General features: G+C 33.4%; 1 protein-coding gene across 13 annotated transcripts in view; it reads left to right on the forward strand.

Moving 5' to 3' along the window:
• The window catches only part of LOC126854532 (ryanodine receptor), a 39,365-nt gene that overhangs the window by 2,100 nt on the left and 18,437 nt on the right, over positions 1 to 18,828 (forward strand). For 4 of the 13 annotated variants that reach the window (XM_050601375.1, XM_050601377.1, XM_050601379.1 and 1 more), the window contains exons 2-22: positions 658 to 1,062; positions 7,622 to 7,726; positions 7,814 to 7,912; positions 8,780 to 8,794; positions 9,485 to 9,562; positions 9,649 to 9,724; positions 9,978 to 10,090; positions 10,258 to 10,457; positions 10,703 to 10,885; positions 10,982 to 11,153; positions 11,334 to 11,503; positions 11,639 to 11,763; positions 11,829 to 12,199; positions 12,363 to 12,694; positions 12,893 to 14,001; positions 14,308 to 14,516; positions 15,557 to 15,656; positions 17,242 to 17,440; positions 17,549 to 17,922; positions 18,110 to 18,335; positions 18,586 to 18,724. In XM_050601375.1, the coding sequence (XP_050457332.1) occupies positions 1,009 to 1,062; positions 7,622 to 7,726; positions 7,814 to 7,912; positions 8,780 to 8,794; positions 9,485 to 9,562; positions 9,649 to 9,724; positions 9,978 to 10,090; positions 10,258 to 10,457; positions 10,703 to 10,885; positions 10,982 to 11,153; positions 11,334 to 11,503; positions 11,639 to 11,763; positions 11,829 to 12,199; positions 12,363 to 12,694; positions 12,893 to 14,001; positions 14,308 to 14,516; positions 15,557 to 15,656; positions 17,242 to 17,440; positions 17,549 to 17,922; positions 18,110 to 18,335; positions 18,586 to 18,724 (4,449 nt within the window). In that variant the 5' untranslated portion in view covers positions 658 to 1,008. Of the gene's footprint in view, positions 1 to 657; positions 1,063 to 7,621; positions 7,727 to 7,813; positions 7,913 to 8,779; positions 8,795 to 9,484; positions 9,563 to 9,648; positions 9,725 to 9,977; positions 10,091 to 10,257; positions 10,458 to 10,702; positions 10,886 to 10,981; positions 11,154 to 11,333; positions 11,504 to 11,638; positions 11,764 to 11,828; positions 12,200 to 12,362; positions 12,695 to 12,892; positions 14,002 to 14,307; positions 14,517 to 14,991; positions 15,092 to 15,556; positions 15,657 to 17,241; positions 17,441 to 17,548; positions 17,923 to 18,109; positions 18,336 to 18,585; positions 18,725 to 18,828 lie in introns of all 13 variants that reach the window. The other 9 variants (XM_050601380.1, XM_050601387.1, XM_050601388.1 and 6 more) reach the window with 3 other exon arrangements.

Raw genomic sequence — 18,828 nt, forward strand, 5'->3', positions numbered from 1 at the left:
GAATAATATCAAGTTGATAAATTTGTATTTCTCTCACTTGTAATATTAATGGATTGAATAGATTCAATTATAGGATGCTTTTGCGACACTTTCCGAGAGAGAGAGAGATCTCATATTCCAAAATATTTCTTAATTTAAAAACTTAATTCAAAATTTTAATTAACATGCTTGAAAATTAATAAAGATAATTTAGAGACATATAAACGTTACAAATCTTCTTCCTCCAAATTTGACGAATCAAAATCATATAAAGTCAAGAGATATATATTTTTCTCTCTCTTCGGATTTTTTTTTAAATTAAAATTAAAATATATATCACAATAATAAAATATATATTATAACAAAATCTAAAAATGTAAATCCCTCCTTAAGAAAGATATTCAAAAGATTGTTTCGATATGTTGGATAAATTTGATTTGTTATCGCACAATTCATTGATAATGTTTTCATCCTTAAAATCCATAAACTTTCCTGCCTGTCATCGTCATTCAAATTCATTCTCATAGTAAAAAAATAAAATTCTATTCCAACAATGTTTCACGATAAAATACACAGCTACCCAACGCAAAAATCGTGTAATACCATATAATATATACAGTCGCATAAAGGGGGGATTTTGCGTTAACGGAATCTCGAGCATGCGGAATTTGATTAAAGGTGTTGGACGCGTGCGCGAGGAACGTCGACGAGCGGTCTGGGTGCCCTCCGACCAGCAGTGGGTGATTGTCGGTGTTCCACGACAGTTAAGTGCAACATCACATTATTATCGTCGTGGTCATCATCGTCTTCGTCGCCAGACGAAGAAGTCAAGAGTTCCAGTAGTGTGTGTAGTGACAGGAACATGCCGACTATACGAGACCGTGCATGACCGACCGCTTCAACATTGATAAGGGTGCCTTGGACACCGAGTGAACACGCGAGTTACGAGCACACTCGCACTACGCACGTACGAACGCGTAGAAGTGAGACAGGCAGAGGAAGCTCGTCGCGTGCAAGCGCGCCGAAGGGATGGCCGATAGCGAGGGTGGCTCCGAGCAGGACGACGTATCATTCCTTCGTACGGTAAGTTCCACCTTGCTATGGGCGAGCTTATGATTGCGCGACAAGAAGAAGCCGATGACTTGAAAATTTAAGGGAAATGCTTAGAGATCAGAAAGTTCTTATAAATTAATGACGATATAAGCTATCTTGCTATCTTTGAAATGCCAAGAAAATAGAGTTCAAAATATTATATTAAAAGATACTGAAAAAATAATCCCCGTGATCAACGGGTAAAGCGATTATCATTGAAGGGAAAAAGACAATCAATTTTATGTGAAAAAGAATTATTGATAACATGCATTCTTCGTTGACAATGCGCTTGTATAATTTATCTTCTTTAAAACAACTTATTTTTTACTAGTTAGATAAAATTATTTAAATCGCTAATATATAGCTGATTAGGTTTCGATGATTTTTTAATTTTGACACTAATGACAATTTTAATATAGACGAAGAATAAATATCTTTATTGGTGTTAACAATTCCGCAAGGTTCACATATATAATAGATACGATATATGCAAGAGGTTGTACAATAGTTCAATAAGTTTGAAAGGAACCGATTGTAAACGTATCCGCAAGCATGCCCGCGAAAAGCACGCAGAAACAGGGAGGTGGTTCGCCTTCAATGATACAGTGGTGTTCGTGTGAAAATGAATGAATGCCGATACAGTTGAAACTTTGCTTGCACAAGAAGCGAGTAAACTATAAACTGCACTGTTGCATTATGCATACATTGCATTGTATACATGTATAATTTCATATCTATTTTTTTTTTTTTTCAAAAATATCATAGGAAAATATTTCGAAAATTTTTTTGCGATTTCTCTGAAAAAATGCTTAACCGTGAAACTTGGTAATTAATATATTATTAAATTATCTTATCAAATCAAGATATAATATATAATAAATTTCTCTCTCTCTCTCTCTCTCTCTCTCTCTCTAAAAATTGAATAAATTTAAAAAGTATTTGACAATTTAGATTGATGACAGATCAATCTTTAAATGACTTAAATATCGTTAAAAAGCCACTAAAGTTGACTTCATTTTACGTATAAATGCAATTTCTTATATAGAGAAGCAGCAAAAAACTGTGTGAGATTTTAGAAAATGTGGAAGCACGAGTTCCTTGTAGTCACAACAACCTTGACCTCGTTCAGTCCAGAGGGCTGGCTGTAGTAGTCAAAATATAGGCTTTTGTCATCGACGTTTGTTATATAATCCTTTATATTCTAATTATATTGTGTATGTTCAATAATGTATTAATTATAATAATATAATTTACTATACCATAAATTTGGACCGTAAATAAGGAAATATCAAAAATATTAATTACAAATGTAAATATTATCTTTTCTAAAAAATAGATTAATTTACATATATTTTTAGTATTTTTTAAATAATTGTACACTTTATATATTTATTAAAATAATATATATAAAACCAGAATTAAAAATATATTACAAATTATATAGTTTTAAAAATATTGAATTTGTCACATAAAACTGTTCATAAATTAAACAGAATCGTGTGTTCTCTAATTTATGACCTTCGCGTTTGTTACAACTATTTCTCATTTTTTTTTTTCATTTTCATTGAAAACGATATACCCAGTGGTTTAAAATGTGAAAGCTCTCTATTATATACTGTACTTAATTTGTTGCAAATTGTGTTTTTCAATCTTTTTTTAAGACCTTGGAATAAAATAAGAATCTAAATTCCAAATGTGTTCCAACAATTTTGATGGCAGAAGTTTAGGATATATTTCTTCACCGTTTTATCAAAGGTAGCTTATCTTCTAATTTCTCACATTTGTTTCTATTGTCTCTCATGTTCTATCGATAGATTCTTTCTGAAACGTTTAACAGCAACCAGAAGTTACGTTTCGCTAACACGTGTTATTACATCTTCTTCTTCTTTGCGTTCTATTGCGCTGTTTTCTTCGCACTCTCTGTGCCAAAAGTATATATTTCTTTCTTTCTTCCTCGGATAAGGCGCACCATTCTTTGCCAGCCTGCCGAGCGACTTCCGTCACGCGTTTGCCGGGCATCTTAAAATACATCTCGAGATAAAAGATGATAAAAGGATTCCGCGAGAGAATTTTCCGTCTTCTCCTTCTAGATCTGGTCCGGCAGCGACATGACGATTTTCTTCCACGCCTTCGTCTGCCACAGGTCGTGTCGTCATTCTCTTCCATGGGCTCGCTCATCTCATTACATGATTCTTCAATGTTCGTAATGCGTCTGCGAAGGGCCGGTTTATCTCATTGTTTGTTCTATTATAATTTTTTTATTATAAATAAATACTATAAATTTTAAAATAAAAATAATATTTATTCTTCTCACAAATGCACTTTTAATTTTTGTGCATCTAGGACGTATTTAATGCAATATACGATTGCCGGCAATCGAAACGAACGAAACACTTTCGATTTCCGATTCTTCTTTGAAATTCGCGATTGACTGATCAGTGTTAAATTCAATTTACGACTAAAAATTTTGCAACTAGTAGGATATATAAAACGAATGAGAAAGAACATCGAACGTCAAAGTTGATTATTTCTTATGAGAACGATTTCGATCATCGCGCGGTCGCAGCTGTCTTCGCGAAATTAAATCGGCTTTCGTGTTCTTGTTAAATCAATGTGGCAAAATCGCGTGCGAAATACATCTCTGCTAGATTCGCGTCGCGATAATATGCCATATGAAATCGGCCGGGCTCAATGCCAGGTAGAGAATCGTTTGCATTCTTACGTGAGAAATCATATCTGCGCCAATCGACAGACTATTTTTCCTGTGAATGAATTATGTAAGCGAATTCGACGGAAAATCGAGAACGAAGAATATCTCTCACCTGTCTTCGTAGGACATACTTCGGTGAATGTCAGATTCGTCCATCTTCTGCCGTTTACAATTTTCACTTGATAATTTAATTTGGTGTCAAAAAGAAAGGAAAATGTCTACCGCGGCAAAAACATTTGAAGTTTTACGAGCTTAATTCTCTCACTTCGCACGCTCGAAAATAATCGATCGGTGATCCTATCGATTATCAGTGTTCCGATATCATATGCAACAAGACTGAGTATCAAACACAGATGTCTATTGACATTTGTGGTATCAAATATATTATTGTTGAAATAAAGCTACGTTGTATGAAGTTTTTTAAACAAAACTTCATAATTACAAACATTCCAATATTAATAAAGAGATGAATAAATTTTTATAACGATATCTTTCAAACAATTCTTTCAACTGAATTTAATATCATGCTAATTAATTATATTTGACATATTTTTCGAAGAAGCATACAATCAAGTAATTCATTGTACAATTTCGTTGATGAAATTTTACAACATATAGAAATCTATATCAAAGCTTTAGACAATGCGTTTTTAAAGTTCTTATTTAAAGTTAATCATTTTTAATTAATTTTAGAATTTGATACAGCGGCATTTCTGTCTGATCAATACGTCTCATCACGTCACGTAGCCGTTTCATCAGTGATACTACACTTCGAAAAGTGATGAATTTATAATTAATATACCGCGATGTGCAACATGCGGATGCGCCGAGTATCGAACAACAACAAACGATATAGTATACACATGATACCATGCTGCAACATCCCACCTTTCTAACCCTCTTCCAGTTCAATGATGCTATGAAGCGTCATAAAGCTTATTTTTTTAACAATATATTTATTGACTATCACTTTACATATATAGTTGATATTTCTATTAAATTAAGGAGAAGTGAAGAAATATTAATTTATCTAAGTTATGCGAAAGTTAAAAATTAGATAGCCAATTAAGACAAATTTATAAGAATATCTTCAGTAAATTTTTATGATTAAAAAGATTTTAATTCTGTCAGATATATTTTCAGCCATGAATATAATGAATCTTTCGCATTATTGTTCATACGTCATTGTTGGTCACCTTTTGGTTCTGTATCTAAATGAAAGATCTGAAATGTACACGTGTCAAGGTAAAATGATTTATAGTTATTCGCCAGAGTTTGATAAAATTATATGGATTATCTATTTGTGAAACGAAGGTGTAACCTTGACCTATTACCGACATTGTAACTTTGATCATAACCGGAAGTATAACCAATGTATTTGGTCCGTTATCAACGCACATGTCACGCGCATTTGTCTGTCAAACGGTCAATTATGTTCCCCATAATTTTCCAACATTTCGTTTATTAGATTCAGCCGAAAAACTATTAATACTTAAAAAATCGCAGAAGAAAATTAAATAATTTTTTCGATAGAATTATTACATATAAAACAAAAATTAAAATAGTACTTTTAAAAAAATATATAAATAATTATAGAAATAGCTATAATTATAGGAAAAAGTGCTGACATTTTAATATAACTGTGCGATTAAAAAATTAAAAAATTTTTTTCTATTTTTAATTTCTCGCGTAAATTGTAATCATAAGCTGGAAATAATAATTTTCCGTATAATGTGTTAATCAAAAAGCAATTTGTGAAGTAATCCGCCTCAAGCCCAGAAGCATTTTATAAATATCTCGATAAATAAGATTAAGACTCTTTGTCAAATTTCCAGCGAAAATTTGCGGCGTCTCACAATCAGACGCAAATATACGAGCACATATGGCGAATCGCGTGCCGGCATGGATTCAACCCGAACTAAACCCGGCAAGAAGTTATGTTAATGTGTCCTTTAAGTAAAACATTACTTATGCATCTTTTCTCATTGCATATTAATTTTTTTTTTCAAACTTAAACAGTAATAAATAAAACAGAAATATATATCGCATAAATATGGATGCGCGTTCACGATTGCACACCCTATTGCACAATGTCGACTGTATATCAACGATCGACAATATATGTAGTAATATAATCATTCAAGAGGATAGATAGAGAAAGGAAGAGAGAAAGAAAGAGAGTAGGTGTGGTTCTAGTGACACATGTGGGATACGGTTAATATGATCGTGCAAAACAATTTCGTTTACACAGACAGTTTCATCACGATGCAACCAGGATTGAAATCCCATCGATTTCAATTAAACTCTATAATCGAATGATTGCCTTAGTTACATTGTTGTTACATCCCTGATTGCCAATAAACCGAGCTGATTACCGTTGATTGAATAATATTTCAAGCGCTAATAATGCTAAATTATTCATTTTTAATTCTTTTAAAAGATGATTTAAAATTATCTCTGAGGAACACACACACACATACAATATCTCTTTATATATATATATATATATATATATATATATATATATATATATGTATGTATGTATGTATGTATGTATATGTGTAGTATATATAAATTTTTTTTTTATTAGATTATTCTTTAGGAAAATGTTAAAAAAAGAATAAGACACTTAAAAGATCATTGTAACTGTTGCATTAATTTTTCCTGCATATTATTAAAACTAAGCTTGGAAATATTCATCACGGTACAATCTTATCAAGCAATTCTTCGCACGTAATTTAAATATATCGATTAAGAAATGAAATCGTTTAGTCTAGATGATATTGTAGAAATAAGAGGATAAAAGCAATCTTCCGACCTAGTTTCTATAGTTCCTCATAAAAATTTCACGGTTGCACATTGTTGACATTACTTGCCCTTTTTCTTTTTCTTTGACATTTCTGTATAGAGAGTTGAAGGGCACACATGAACATGTGATATCATTCTTTTCTTGCTAGGTGTAGGTGGATTAAAAAAATAAAACTGTAGCGCGATTAAAGATCAATATTTTTTTTTTAATTACGACAGAAAAATCGGGTTTATAAAAACTCAGCTTATATAGACCGAGAGGGAAATTTATACGCATTGAGGGTTAAAATCGAGTGACGCAAATCGAATGACTCACTCGACGAGTTATTGCGAGCGCGCGTTAAATAACGTCGTTGTGAGAAATGCATGTTTTCCGCTCGGCGATGCGACGTGTCCAAAGATTACGAAGTGCCTTCAAAGTCGGGTATGCTTGTGTGCCTGATTCTCATGCATTCTTGAGGTCGTCCAAATTGGCACAGTTTTGGCACAGTTTTGACCGGTATTCTGTCGTTTAGTCTGCACCATATTTCGCATGATTTCATAAAAGTTTGTCATTAATATCTCATAACAAAAAGCATTTTCTCAAAACGATCGAATGATTGCTGTACTTCCGACACTTTCATTGATGCTCATTTCCATATCTACGAAAATTAAATGCAGATAGCTAGTTTCGGCGAATACACTACTCTGTTGCAGATTGCAAAATCTTTTAGTGGTATTGCACACTATTGCAGCACAGCAAATATCACGATAAAATACACGAGGTTTATTCGAGAGAAATTCACGCTGAGTTCTCTTGTTAATTTACATTTCTCGTGAATCAATGTAAATTACAAGAAAATATGAGCTGTAAATATTTTAAAATATAATGGAGAATTACAATTATTGTATTATGATTATAAATCATATAAAAAATTTAATATCTTTTAAATTAATGTTCTTAGTTTGAAAATCGGTTTTCTCGAGTTCTAAAAATAGAACAGGTCACTGGTTACATGAAAAATATACAAAAATATTATTTAAAATTTATAGGAGGATATGGTATGTCTGTCCTGTACCGCGACAGGAGAAAGGGTTTGCCTGGCAGCGGAGGGTTTCGGCAATCGACACTGCTTCCTCGAGAATATTGCGGACAAGGTAATGACGACTGCGAATTTTTCTTGACTCACTCTTATTATGCCGTTTTTATTATCTCATGAATTCTATCTTTTTTTTTATTTCCAGAATATACCGCCGGATCTGTCGCAATGCGTGTTTGTAATAGAGCAGGCTCTTTCGGTGAGAGCCTTACAGGAATTAGTCACAGCTGCCGGTTCCGAGACGGTAATGTATACATATTCATTGTTTAATATCTTCGTACACTCGTATGACTCTTCAGCTTTGGCAGTAAAATTTCAGGAAATAGCTCGTAGCTTCTACGCGTGCCGTAAAAAAGAAACATTCTCTTATTTTAAAAAGGAGGACTTTTCAAACAAGTACACAAATGATAAGGCTCGTGTAATTCGACGAATTTAACTCATGTAATTCATTAATTACGCAAAAAGTGTGTTACCATCTGCCTCGTGATTATAAACTTTCTATATCCTAAATTAATCGTTAAATATCAATTTATTTTACGCCTGCATAAGAATGGGCCATAAAACGCGTCCTTTGCCGTTATGTGTAAAACGTGAAAAATGTCATTCCCGAACATGCAAAGATCTAAGAGGTGCTTCAAAACTGTCTAAAAGATATTAAGGCATCTTATAGACATTTTTTCGCTGTCTTTTAGATCTTCAAACTTATTCAATTTCTCCGCCGAATAATTTTCGAACAGTTCCTGATACATCGGAATAGCTTTTTTTTGATGCACCAGCACGCACCTTTTTCGCCACTGCACACCCCTGTGTCCGTATGATTGTAGCATGTGTCCATGTAGTCATGTAAAATAATTTCGTATTTACATTTTCGTTCTTTTGGGCATTTTTATCTCCATCTTGTCATTCGAAATATGCTAGCATTGTGAAAAACAAATCATCTAAAAATTTAATCGAGATTCACCGTCATCATCGACCATGAAACATCATACGCATATATTGTTCTGTTTTATTTTTATTTTTTTTTTTATATCCCCCTTTTTTCTATGCAATCCGTATCGATACTAAAGAAAGAGATTCATTGCCTCTTATGTTTTTTTTTTTCTCTTTGCAGCAACAAGACAGTTTAGTAAGTATAATTTACGTCTCTGCGGGGCGCCGTAACATGTCCGCTCTTGGGTAAAACATCATTGGTTTGTGTGCTAAAACATCATAACGAACAAGCTTGAGTGAAGATATGAATTATTTATTTCACGAAAATGGCCTCAATCAATTTTTGAAACATTGAATAATTTTTATTTAGCATCACATTTAACGCTGATAAGGCATTTGGTTCTGAGCTGCATTTGTCTAACATAAATATCGCATTCAATGCAAATTTAAGCTAAAAATAAATAATTATAATTTTCCAAATTCGACTTCATATCGAACTTTCTAAATATCGAGATGTTGTTTCACCCACTCGATTAAGAATCACTCTGAAAACTTCAATTAACATTAATATTACGTACGTTGAAACTAATAACTGAGACTGCTTGCTTTTATTTGCTTATTTAACATAATTAAACGTCTATGTTAAAATCGTATTCAACAATCTAGCCTCTTGAATACATGCCTCGTAAGTGTTTGCATCATGGCTTGACATAATACCAGCATTTATGGCCTCCTCTTATCAGTACGCTTGTAGAAATTGTCTTAAGAAACTCTGTTATTTTGCAAAGTATTAAAATCTCGTATCATATATACGTAAAGAAAAATATGATACTATATGGAGTACGAGGGATTGTAGGGGCTTTGACCAATCCTTTGATGTTTCCAGGGAAAGGGCACCGGGTCAGGGCACAGGACCTTGTTATACGGTAACGCAATATTGTTGCGACATCTAAACAGCGATATGGTAAATTAGTTTTCTTTATATATGTGCTATTTTATACATAACACGTCAATTTTTAATACTTGTAAATATCTGTTCGTGTATTGTAGTATCTGGCGTGTCTATCTACAAGTTCATCGAACGATAAGCTAGCCTTTGACGTCGGTTTACAAGAACATTCGCACGGTTAGTGCTTTAATTCTTAATTTCTTAATAAATTTTTAATACTATAGTATTAATGTTATTTTTTTCTATTCTCCGGTATCGATAACGCACTGTATCATGTACATGTTGAATAATTACAAATGCAATTAAAACTTTCAACAAAATTTAATGAAAGTTAAAGTTTAAAGTTGCATTGACAAATTTGTCGTACGTCGAAAAATACGAATTGATTATCGTACTTCGCTTTGTATTTCATCAAGTTTCATTCATGCAGGTGAAGCGTGTTGGTGGACCGTGCACCCTGCCTCCAAGCAGAGATCCGAGGGTGAGAAAGTGCGTGTGGGTGACGATCTTATTCTGGTATCTGTCGCTACCGAGCGATACTTGGTAAGTTTGACATTTATTAAAATGTAATAAAATAAAATATAAAATAAATAGAAATAAGAATAAAGTAGAATGTAATATTGATTATAAAAAAAAATAATAATATCTTGAAAATAATTTCTTCGTGTAAAAATAAAAAATACATTTTAATAAATATTCTTTTGTTTCAGCATACGACGAAAGAAAACGATTTATCGGTAGTTAATGCATCTTTTCACGTAACCCATTGGTCGGTACAACCTTATGGTACCGGTATCAGCAGAATGAAATATGTTGGCTATGTTTTTGGAGGCGATGTATTGCGCTTTTTTCACGGTGGTGACGAGTGTTTGACGATTCCATCGACTTGGAGTCCAGCACCCAGTCAAAAGTCAGCATAGATTATATCTATTATACATGCTTTGATAAGACTAACCAAATAATTCGTATATACAATTTAATTATTAATTAATTAATTACTCAGATATAATAAATGATAAAATTAAATTAAATATAAAATGACAATTGTTTTACATAATTATATCTCGTAAAAAATTTGAATAACTACTGTTACCGGAAAATAAAAAGGAATATAAAAATAAAATTATTTTATTTAAATGTTTTATCATTTTATAGTCTTGTAATCTACGAAGGCGGTAGCGTAATGAGTCAAGCGAGATCGCTATGGAGATTAGAGCTTGCCAGGACAAAATGGGCGGGTGGCTTTATTAACTGGCTACATCCTATGAGAATCAGGCATTTGACGACCGGACGTTATCTCGGCGTAAAGGAGAACAACGAGCTCTATCTGGTCGATAGGTTAATACTTATTTTTAGAAAAAGTTCAAGGGTCATAGAAATTCTTATAGGCTCACAACAATGTTTCTTAAATCTACGATCATTTTTTTTCCGAAGAAATGAGGCGACGATCGAAACTTCGACGTTCTGGCTGCGGCAGGAAAAGGACGATCAGAAGATTATTCTCGAAGACAAAGATCTGGAAGTCATCGGATTGCCGATCATTAAATACGGTGACTCTACTGTTATTATGCAACATGCCACCACGTGCCTCTGGGTGTCTTATAAGGTAAATAAAAAAATAAATTGTTAACTACAATGTAAAATATATAAACAATTTCAAGGCAACCAAATTCCGATTAGCTTGATTAATTAAAAGCTTCTTTAATTATTGTTAAATATATTTAAACATTTAATGAAAGTTGCAACAAATTTTTATGATTTTTACGACTGCGTGACATTTCCTTAGTCATATGAGACGAAAAAGAAGGGAGTCGGAAAAGTCGAAGAAAAACAGGCGGTACTCCACGAAGAGGGTAAAATGGACGATGGTTTAGATTTTTCTAGATCTCAAGAAGAAGAATCTCGTACTGCCCGCGTTATCAGAAAATGTAGCAGCTTGTTTACTCAATTTATCACGTGAGTTATCAAAATTAAAAATATTTTTAAAAATATAAAAAAAGATAAATATATAATTTATATTAAAATTATCAAAAAAACTATATATCAAAAAATAAAAAAAAAATCTTGTTAAAAATATCAAACATTTTTTAGTGGCCTAGAAACGTTGCAAGTGAACAGAAGAGCGTCCATGTTTTTTCAAAACGTAAATCTTAATGAGATGGTAATGTGTCTTGAAGACTTGATCAATTACTTTGCTCAACCCGAGGACGACATGGGTAAGAAAATAAACTTTTCTTAAAACGTTTCTTTAAAACGTGTTATTAATGATAGATTTCTCCAGAACACGAAGAGAAGCAGAACAAATTCCGAGCTCTTAGAAACCGTCAAGATCTCTTTCAAGAGGAAGGCATATTAAATTTAATTCTCGAAGCTATTGATAAAATTAACGTGATCACTTCACAAGGATTTCTCGTCGCTCTTTCCGGTGACGAGAGCGGCCAAGCTTGGGATCAGATATCTGGATATCTTTACCAATTGTTGGCAGCTATTATCAAGGGTAATCATACCAACTGCGCTCAGTTTGCCAATAGCAATCGTCTCAATTGGTTGTTCAGCCGTCTGGGCTCACAGGCTTCTAGCGAAGGAACTGGAATGTTGGACGTACTTCATTGCGTCCTGATTGATTCGCCGGAAGCTTTAAATATGATGAGGGTATTATGTCATTTTTTTATAATATAAATTATTTAGCGAATAATTTTTCGTGTAAAATCAAAAATTTTATAGAAAAAAAATTTAATTTGTGTAATAAATTTAGTTTAGTAAATTTATTATATTCATGAATTTTTTAATCCTGATTTATAAATATTTTTTTCAGGACGAGCACATAAAAGTAATTATTTCTTTATTAGAGAAACACGGCAGAGATCCGAAGGTTTTGGATGTTTTATGTTCACTGTGCGTCGGCAATGGCGTTGCAGTGCGTTCTTCGCAGAATAATATTTGTGATTTTTTGTTGCCTGGAAAAAATCTGCTTCTCCAGACGCAATTGGTAGATCATGTTGCCAGTGTTAGACCAAATATATTCGTCGGCAGAGTCGAGGGTTCGGCTCTTTATCAAAAGTGGTATTTCGAAGTAACTGTGGATCATATTGAACAGACGACGCATATGATGCCGCACTTGAGAATCGGATGGGCAAATACCGCTGGGTAAATTAATCTAGAATATAATTTTCACATACCTATTTATTTTTAGAGCTAAAATTAGTCTATTTATACTAGTCAAAATTAGCCAAGCATATTATATGTGCTATATCAATAATAAACATATTATATAGCATTCATTTTTTTAATGAAATTTTCCGATATTGATAAAGCCAATAATGCAGATGTCATTTCCGCAAATAGCTACATGCCGTATCCCGGTGGTGGCGAGAAATGGGGTGGAAACGGCGTTGGCGATGACTTGTACTCGTTCGGATTTGACGGCGCTTATCTATGGACTGGTGGCAGGAAGACGCAGGTCGTTCAGAACGCCACAGAGCCTTATATCAGAAAGAGCGACGTAATCGGTTGCGCCTTAGATTTAACGGTGCCGGTGATAACGTTCACTTTCAATGGCAATCGTATCATGGGTTCCTTCCGTAATTTTAATTTAGACGGCATGTTCTTCCCCGTGATTAGCTGTTCGTCTAAACTCTCCTGCAGATTTTTGCTGGGCGGCGATCACGGTAAATTAAAATACCAGCCAATGGAAGAATTCTCGCCGCTAGTGGAGAGCCTGTTACCGCAGCAGATCCTATCGTTAGATCCGTGCTTCTATTTCGGCAACATGAACAAGGTGGTTTTAGCAGGACCATGGCTGGTCGAGGACGACACCGCCTTCGTTCCGAGCCCGGTCGATACTTCCATGGTTAACTTGCCCGCCTATGTCGAGCAGATCAGAGATAAACTCGCAGAGAACATCCACGAGATGTGGGCGATGAATAAAATCGAGGCCGGTTGGATTTATGGTGAGGTCAGGGACGATTTAAGAAAAATACATCCTTGCATAGTTCAATTCGAACGACTGCCAGCCGCGGAAAAGCGCTACGATACTCAGCTGGCCGTGCAAACTCTGAAGACTATTTTAGCTCTGGGATATTACATCACAATGGATAAGCCACCGTCTCGAATCAAGACTTTGAGATTGCCAAACGAACCGTTTCTGCAAAGCAGCGGATATAAACCTGCACCTCTTGATCTGTCAGCGATCACGTTGACCCCCAAGATGGAAGAGCTCGTTGACCAACTCGCGGAAAATACACATAATCTCTGGGCGAAAGAGAGAATCAGTCAAGGGTGGACGTATGGATTAAATGAAGACTCGGAGATGAGAAGAAGTCCTCACTTGGTACCATATCTGAAGGTCGATGAAGCTATCAAAAAAGCTAATCGAGATACAGCCAGCGAAACCGTCAGAACTTTGTTAGTCTATGGATACATGCTTGATCCACCCACTGGAGAACAGCATGAGGGTGAGATTTTATGTCTCTCTCTTTTAATTATTTTAAAAAATATTAAAACTTTTTTAAAAAATATACCTAGTGAAATATTATTTACAATTATATTAATTATTGTTTATAATAATTAATCATATATATCTATGTATAATATTATAATATACAATAAATTATTTTATAATTTTCTTTATTTTTTTAAATCAATTACAAAGAGCGTCAATTGTATATTAAATCAAGTTTTGCTGACTTTTTCGAATATATTTTTTTGAGATTCTAGTATTAATTACGCATATTAATTTATTTATTTTCTGGTATTTGTAGCATTGCTTTTGGAGGCCAGCAGATTACGACAACTATCCTTCAGAACTTACAGAGTCGAAAAGCATTACGCTGTCAGCAGCGGAAAATGGTATTTCGAGTTTGAAGTTCTCACAGCTGGACCGATGCGCGTCGGTTGGGCAAAGGCCGATTGTATGCCGGGAAGTATGCTCGGCAGTGACGAAAGTACTTGGGCATTCGATGGTTACAACGTAAGTATCGATGTTTTTTTCTTTTTTTAGTACGATTAGAATGATATTATATTTGGAATTTAGAAAACGACTTTTTTAGCCAATAATAAAAAAAATCATAATTAACTTATTTTTATAAAACGTATCTTGAATTTTGAATTACAAATAATGAATAAATAATATAGAAACTTATTAAAAATATTCTTGATATGATATATTATATCAAAGATATATTAATAATTTATTATAGGCTATTATCATATTATAGTGACAATCTTTTATAAATAATATTTGAGTTACTGTAGCCACGAAAGGTGAGAACTTAGAAACTCGTATTGAACTTTTCTTTAACAAACGAAAATATTAAGAAACGTATGCAATCTGTACATAGTAGTATCTTGTTGCAAGACGAATATAATATTAAGATAAGCGTTATTACGTGGCTCTTGCTCGCGATATATGAAACATGAATAATCCATAAGAACATGAATGTCAGGTGACTAAAGTACACGCTGGCACCCACGAGTCATTTGGTCACAAATATCAAGTGGGCGACATAGTCGGATGTTTCATTGACGTGGCAGACCGAACGATCAGTAAGAGTCCCATCTTCCAAATTAGCCGATCTTTAAAGTCCCCATTATACGTATACACATATTTCTTTTTTGTTCCTGAGTTTTCTCGTCACTACTATTGTCTTTGTCTCGTTCTATATGTTTCTTTCTTGTTGATTTGGTTTTATATATCTTGCATCCTTGTCCCAAGACGAATGTTAATCGCTGGTGAAATTTCATTCGGCGAGGTGTGGCTTGACCTTTATCGATATCGAGAGAATTCATGAAATTTCCTCGCGATATCTCTTTTTAACTTTGCACTATTGCCGAAATTTTTCGCACGAACGTACACGACAATGAGATGTATATAGGGAGAAAAGAACAAATATATATACAAAATATTGCAGACTCACCACGCGTAAAAGATACAATAGAACATCTCGTTTACTGGTCTATCCAGATCTCCACGAGCGGAAATGTTGAAATGGTAAACATTTTGTTTTAAAGGAGGAAAAAGTATACTCGGGCACGGCCGAAACGTTCGGCAAACAATGGCAGGTCGGAGACGTTGTCGGTGTTTTCCTGGATCTAATTGACCGAACAATTAGTAAGACGGAATTTTTAAACGAACGCTTCAGCTGCCATTTCAAGCTATATACATATAATTTGATCTCTAGTAATAGATTACTGGATACAGACATTGTGATTTTCAACACTGGTTCCTTTCATATTTATTTGCATTGCATAATAATTTTATTTTTAATATTGATCGAATAGAAACTGATTATATAAATATTGTATAGAATACAATAATAATGCAATGATACAATTCAAACATGTAATATAACATACAATAATATTATACAATACTATACAAAAAATAAAATGGACAATTTTATCATCTGTTAGCGTATTAAAATAATATTTAACGCGCAGAACACACGACTTTAGAATTATTCAATATTGAGTAAAAAATTTATAAAGCAAAATTTTGCGCCGCGCATTTTGGAAAAGAATTTTCATTTTGCTTAAGCTTTCACAAGAAGAGAACTCCGTTGCAACAAACAAAAAAGGAGCGATCATGCATTTTTTGCACGGAAAATATTTCATCTCGCCACATTATCATTTTAACACATTGAAAATAACTACAAAACCAAAGATAATCCTGGTTTCTATATCATCATTAATATCACGCTCTCGATCGATCGAAAATCATGTCTCTGACCCAATGTCTTTTCCGGTATCCAGTATTCTACTCAGTGTTTATACTATCGAAACACAACAGTGCTTTCATAATCTCATATCTACTAATCACTAACACCAGGGTGTGACCCCAAATTTTATATCGATCACATCACGTGTATCTTAAACAGAAATTCCCAAATACAATAAAATTTTTTTGCAAAACGTTACACATATTGAATCAGTATTGAAGACAAAATATCGAAGAAAATGTCCCTGATTAAATCGATATATTATATATGTTTCCCTGTTTATAAGAAATGTTAATAATTTTTATTTTTTTATCTTGACTATATTATATATATATATATATATATATATTTTAATCGTAAGATTTCTATTATTTTAGAGAGAGTGCATCGTCTGTATGTAATAATATTACACATATTTGTGGTTTTCATTTCACTCCTTTCAAATAACGTCGCTTGCATGCATATTCTGTCTGAAATTATGTTAATGGATCGTGTGAATAAAAATAAGATAAATTTCTTAATTTGAAACATAAATGAATATTTTAATATCTCTTTTTTATATTATTTAATATCTCCATCTTTTCAAGTAATAGACAAAAGCAAAAATCTTTGTTAAATTTTATTCATACGGTCCATTTTAGCACCTGCTTTGCCATAATTGTACGTAATATATTTTATAAGTATTTCTAATTAGTCCTTAAAATTTTTTATTTGATAAATTTGCGTTTTATTTCAATGTCACATAACATTCGGCATTCACAAATTATAATGATTATTTATTAATTAGTTGCTTGCCATTGAATTATGCTGTTTTTCAATAAGCCGAAACGAATGTTTGACATTTCAACAAGATCGAATAAATAGAATTGTTTATTAAGTTATTTTAAACATTTTTCTATATTATATTATGTTTTTGTCCGTTCGCTTCGACTTTTTTTAATACTTGATACAAGTGGTACAATTTCGTGAATTATTCAGGCTTCTCCTTGAATGGAGAACTGCTGATGGATGCACTCGGTGGCGAAACTTCTTTCGCCGATGTGCAAGGCGACTCTTTCGTGCCCGCTTTCACTCTTGGCGTCGGACAAAAGGCAAGATTAACATTCGGCCAAGATGTGAATACTCTAAAGTTTTTCACTACCTGCGGTTTACAAGAGGGCTATGAACCGTTCTGCGTGTAAGTAATTTATAACATATTTTTGTAATTTAATATATAAGACAAAAAATAATAGATCAATATGTCCATTGATATTTACGTTTATAAATGTGCATTTTTATATCATAGAAACATGAATCGTCTAGTCACATATTGGTATACGAAAGATCAACCTATCTTCGAGAACACCGACGACATGGCCGATACTCGAATCGACGTGGCTAGAATACCAGCTGGTTCTGACACACCGCCGTGTCTAAAAATCTCTCACAACACATTCGAAACTATGGAAAAAGCTAACTGGGAATTTCTCAGATTATCGCTGCCTGTGATTTGTCAATCCAACTTTATAACGGAGGGTGAGAAATTACGTAGGTGGCAGGAGATCAAAATGCGACAGAATAAACTTTTAGCCGAGCAAGTCGAACAAGGACAACAAGCCGCACCGTCGGCTCACTTGGAGCAAATTATGAAATCTGGCTTCAGTATGAGCGATATCAAAGGTAATAATCTGTCAATTTGAAATATAAGTTTCGTCACATAATAGATAAATTAGTAATGTTGATAAATTGTTATTAATATAAAAAAACTTATTTTTATGTTGCATACTTTTAAGAAAATTTGTATAGATAAAATTACTTTATTTAATTAGGAATATATGTAATTATATACATATATAATGTTGAATAGGTTTGCAAAGAAATTACTCGGAGGATGCAGCCGAGGCGGATGAGATGCTGAAGGAATCGCCGCTTCCTATGCAAAGAGGCAAACCTTCTAGGCCGCCTAGGAAAGGTTCTCTTTATGGATCGCGTACTTTAGACAATATGGTCAGCGAAGCTGAAATGAATGGATATGGCGAGATGAACGGTGACATAAAGGACGAGAAGAAGAAACGTGGTCGTTCACCTTTTCGGTAAGCATGAATTATTGATAACCATTGTCTTTAATAAATGTTGCAAAAGACAAATTGACTTCGATACTTGACTTTGTTAGCAAGCTTAGCAAAGAAATGGAGGATGTACCGTAAGTTGAAGTACTTTTTTCAACGTTTATAAAATGTAAAGTTATTATTAAGAAAATAATATTTGATTTAATATCTTGATAATTATTTGGATATAATTATTAATTTTTTTATTTAAAGATTTAATTTTTATCGCGTGCAGGTTCTTCTCGCGCAAAGCGAAATCTCCGGATGCAAAAGCAAAAACACCTGAGCCGCAAGTTCGTTCGGATGTCTCTGATAAAAGTACGAAAACAATCGGAAGTAAAAGTGCCAAAGCTCCTCAAATTCGTGTTTCAACCGTGAGTATATATAGCATCATAGCTAACCGAATGAAAGCAAAAATATTTTCTAATGTAGACAAATTTATATATATATAAATATATATCAATTTTAAGAACAATTT

The sequence above is a fragment of the Cataglyphis hispanica genome, chromosome 14, assembly GCF_021464435.1.
Source record: "Cataglyphis hispanica isolate Lineage 1 chromosome 14, ULB_Chis1_1.0, whole genome shotgun sequence".
NCBI lineage: Eukaryota > Metazoa > Arthropoda > Insecta > Hymenoptera > Formicidae > Cataglyphis > Cataglyphis hispanica.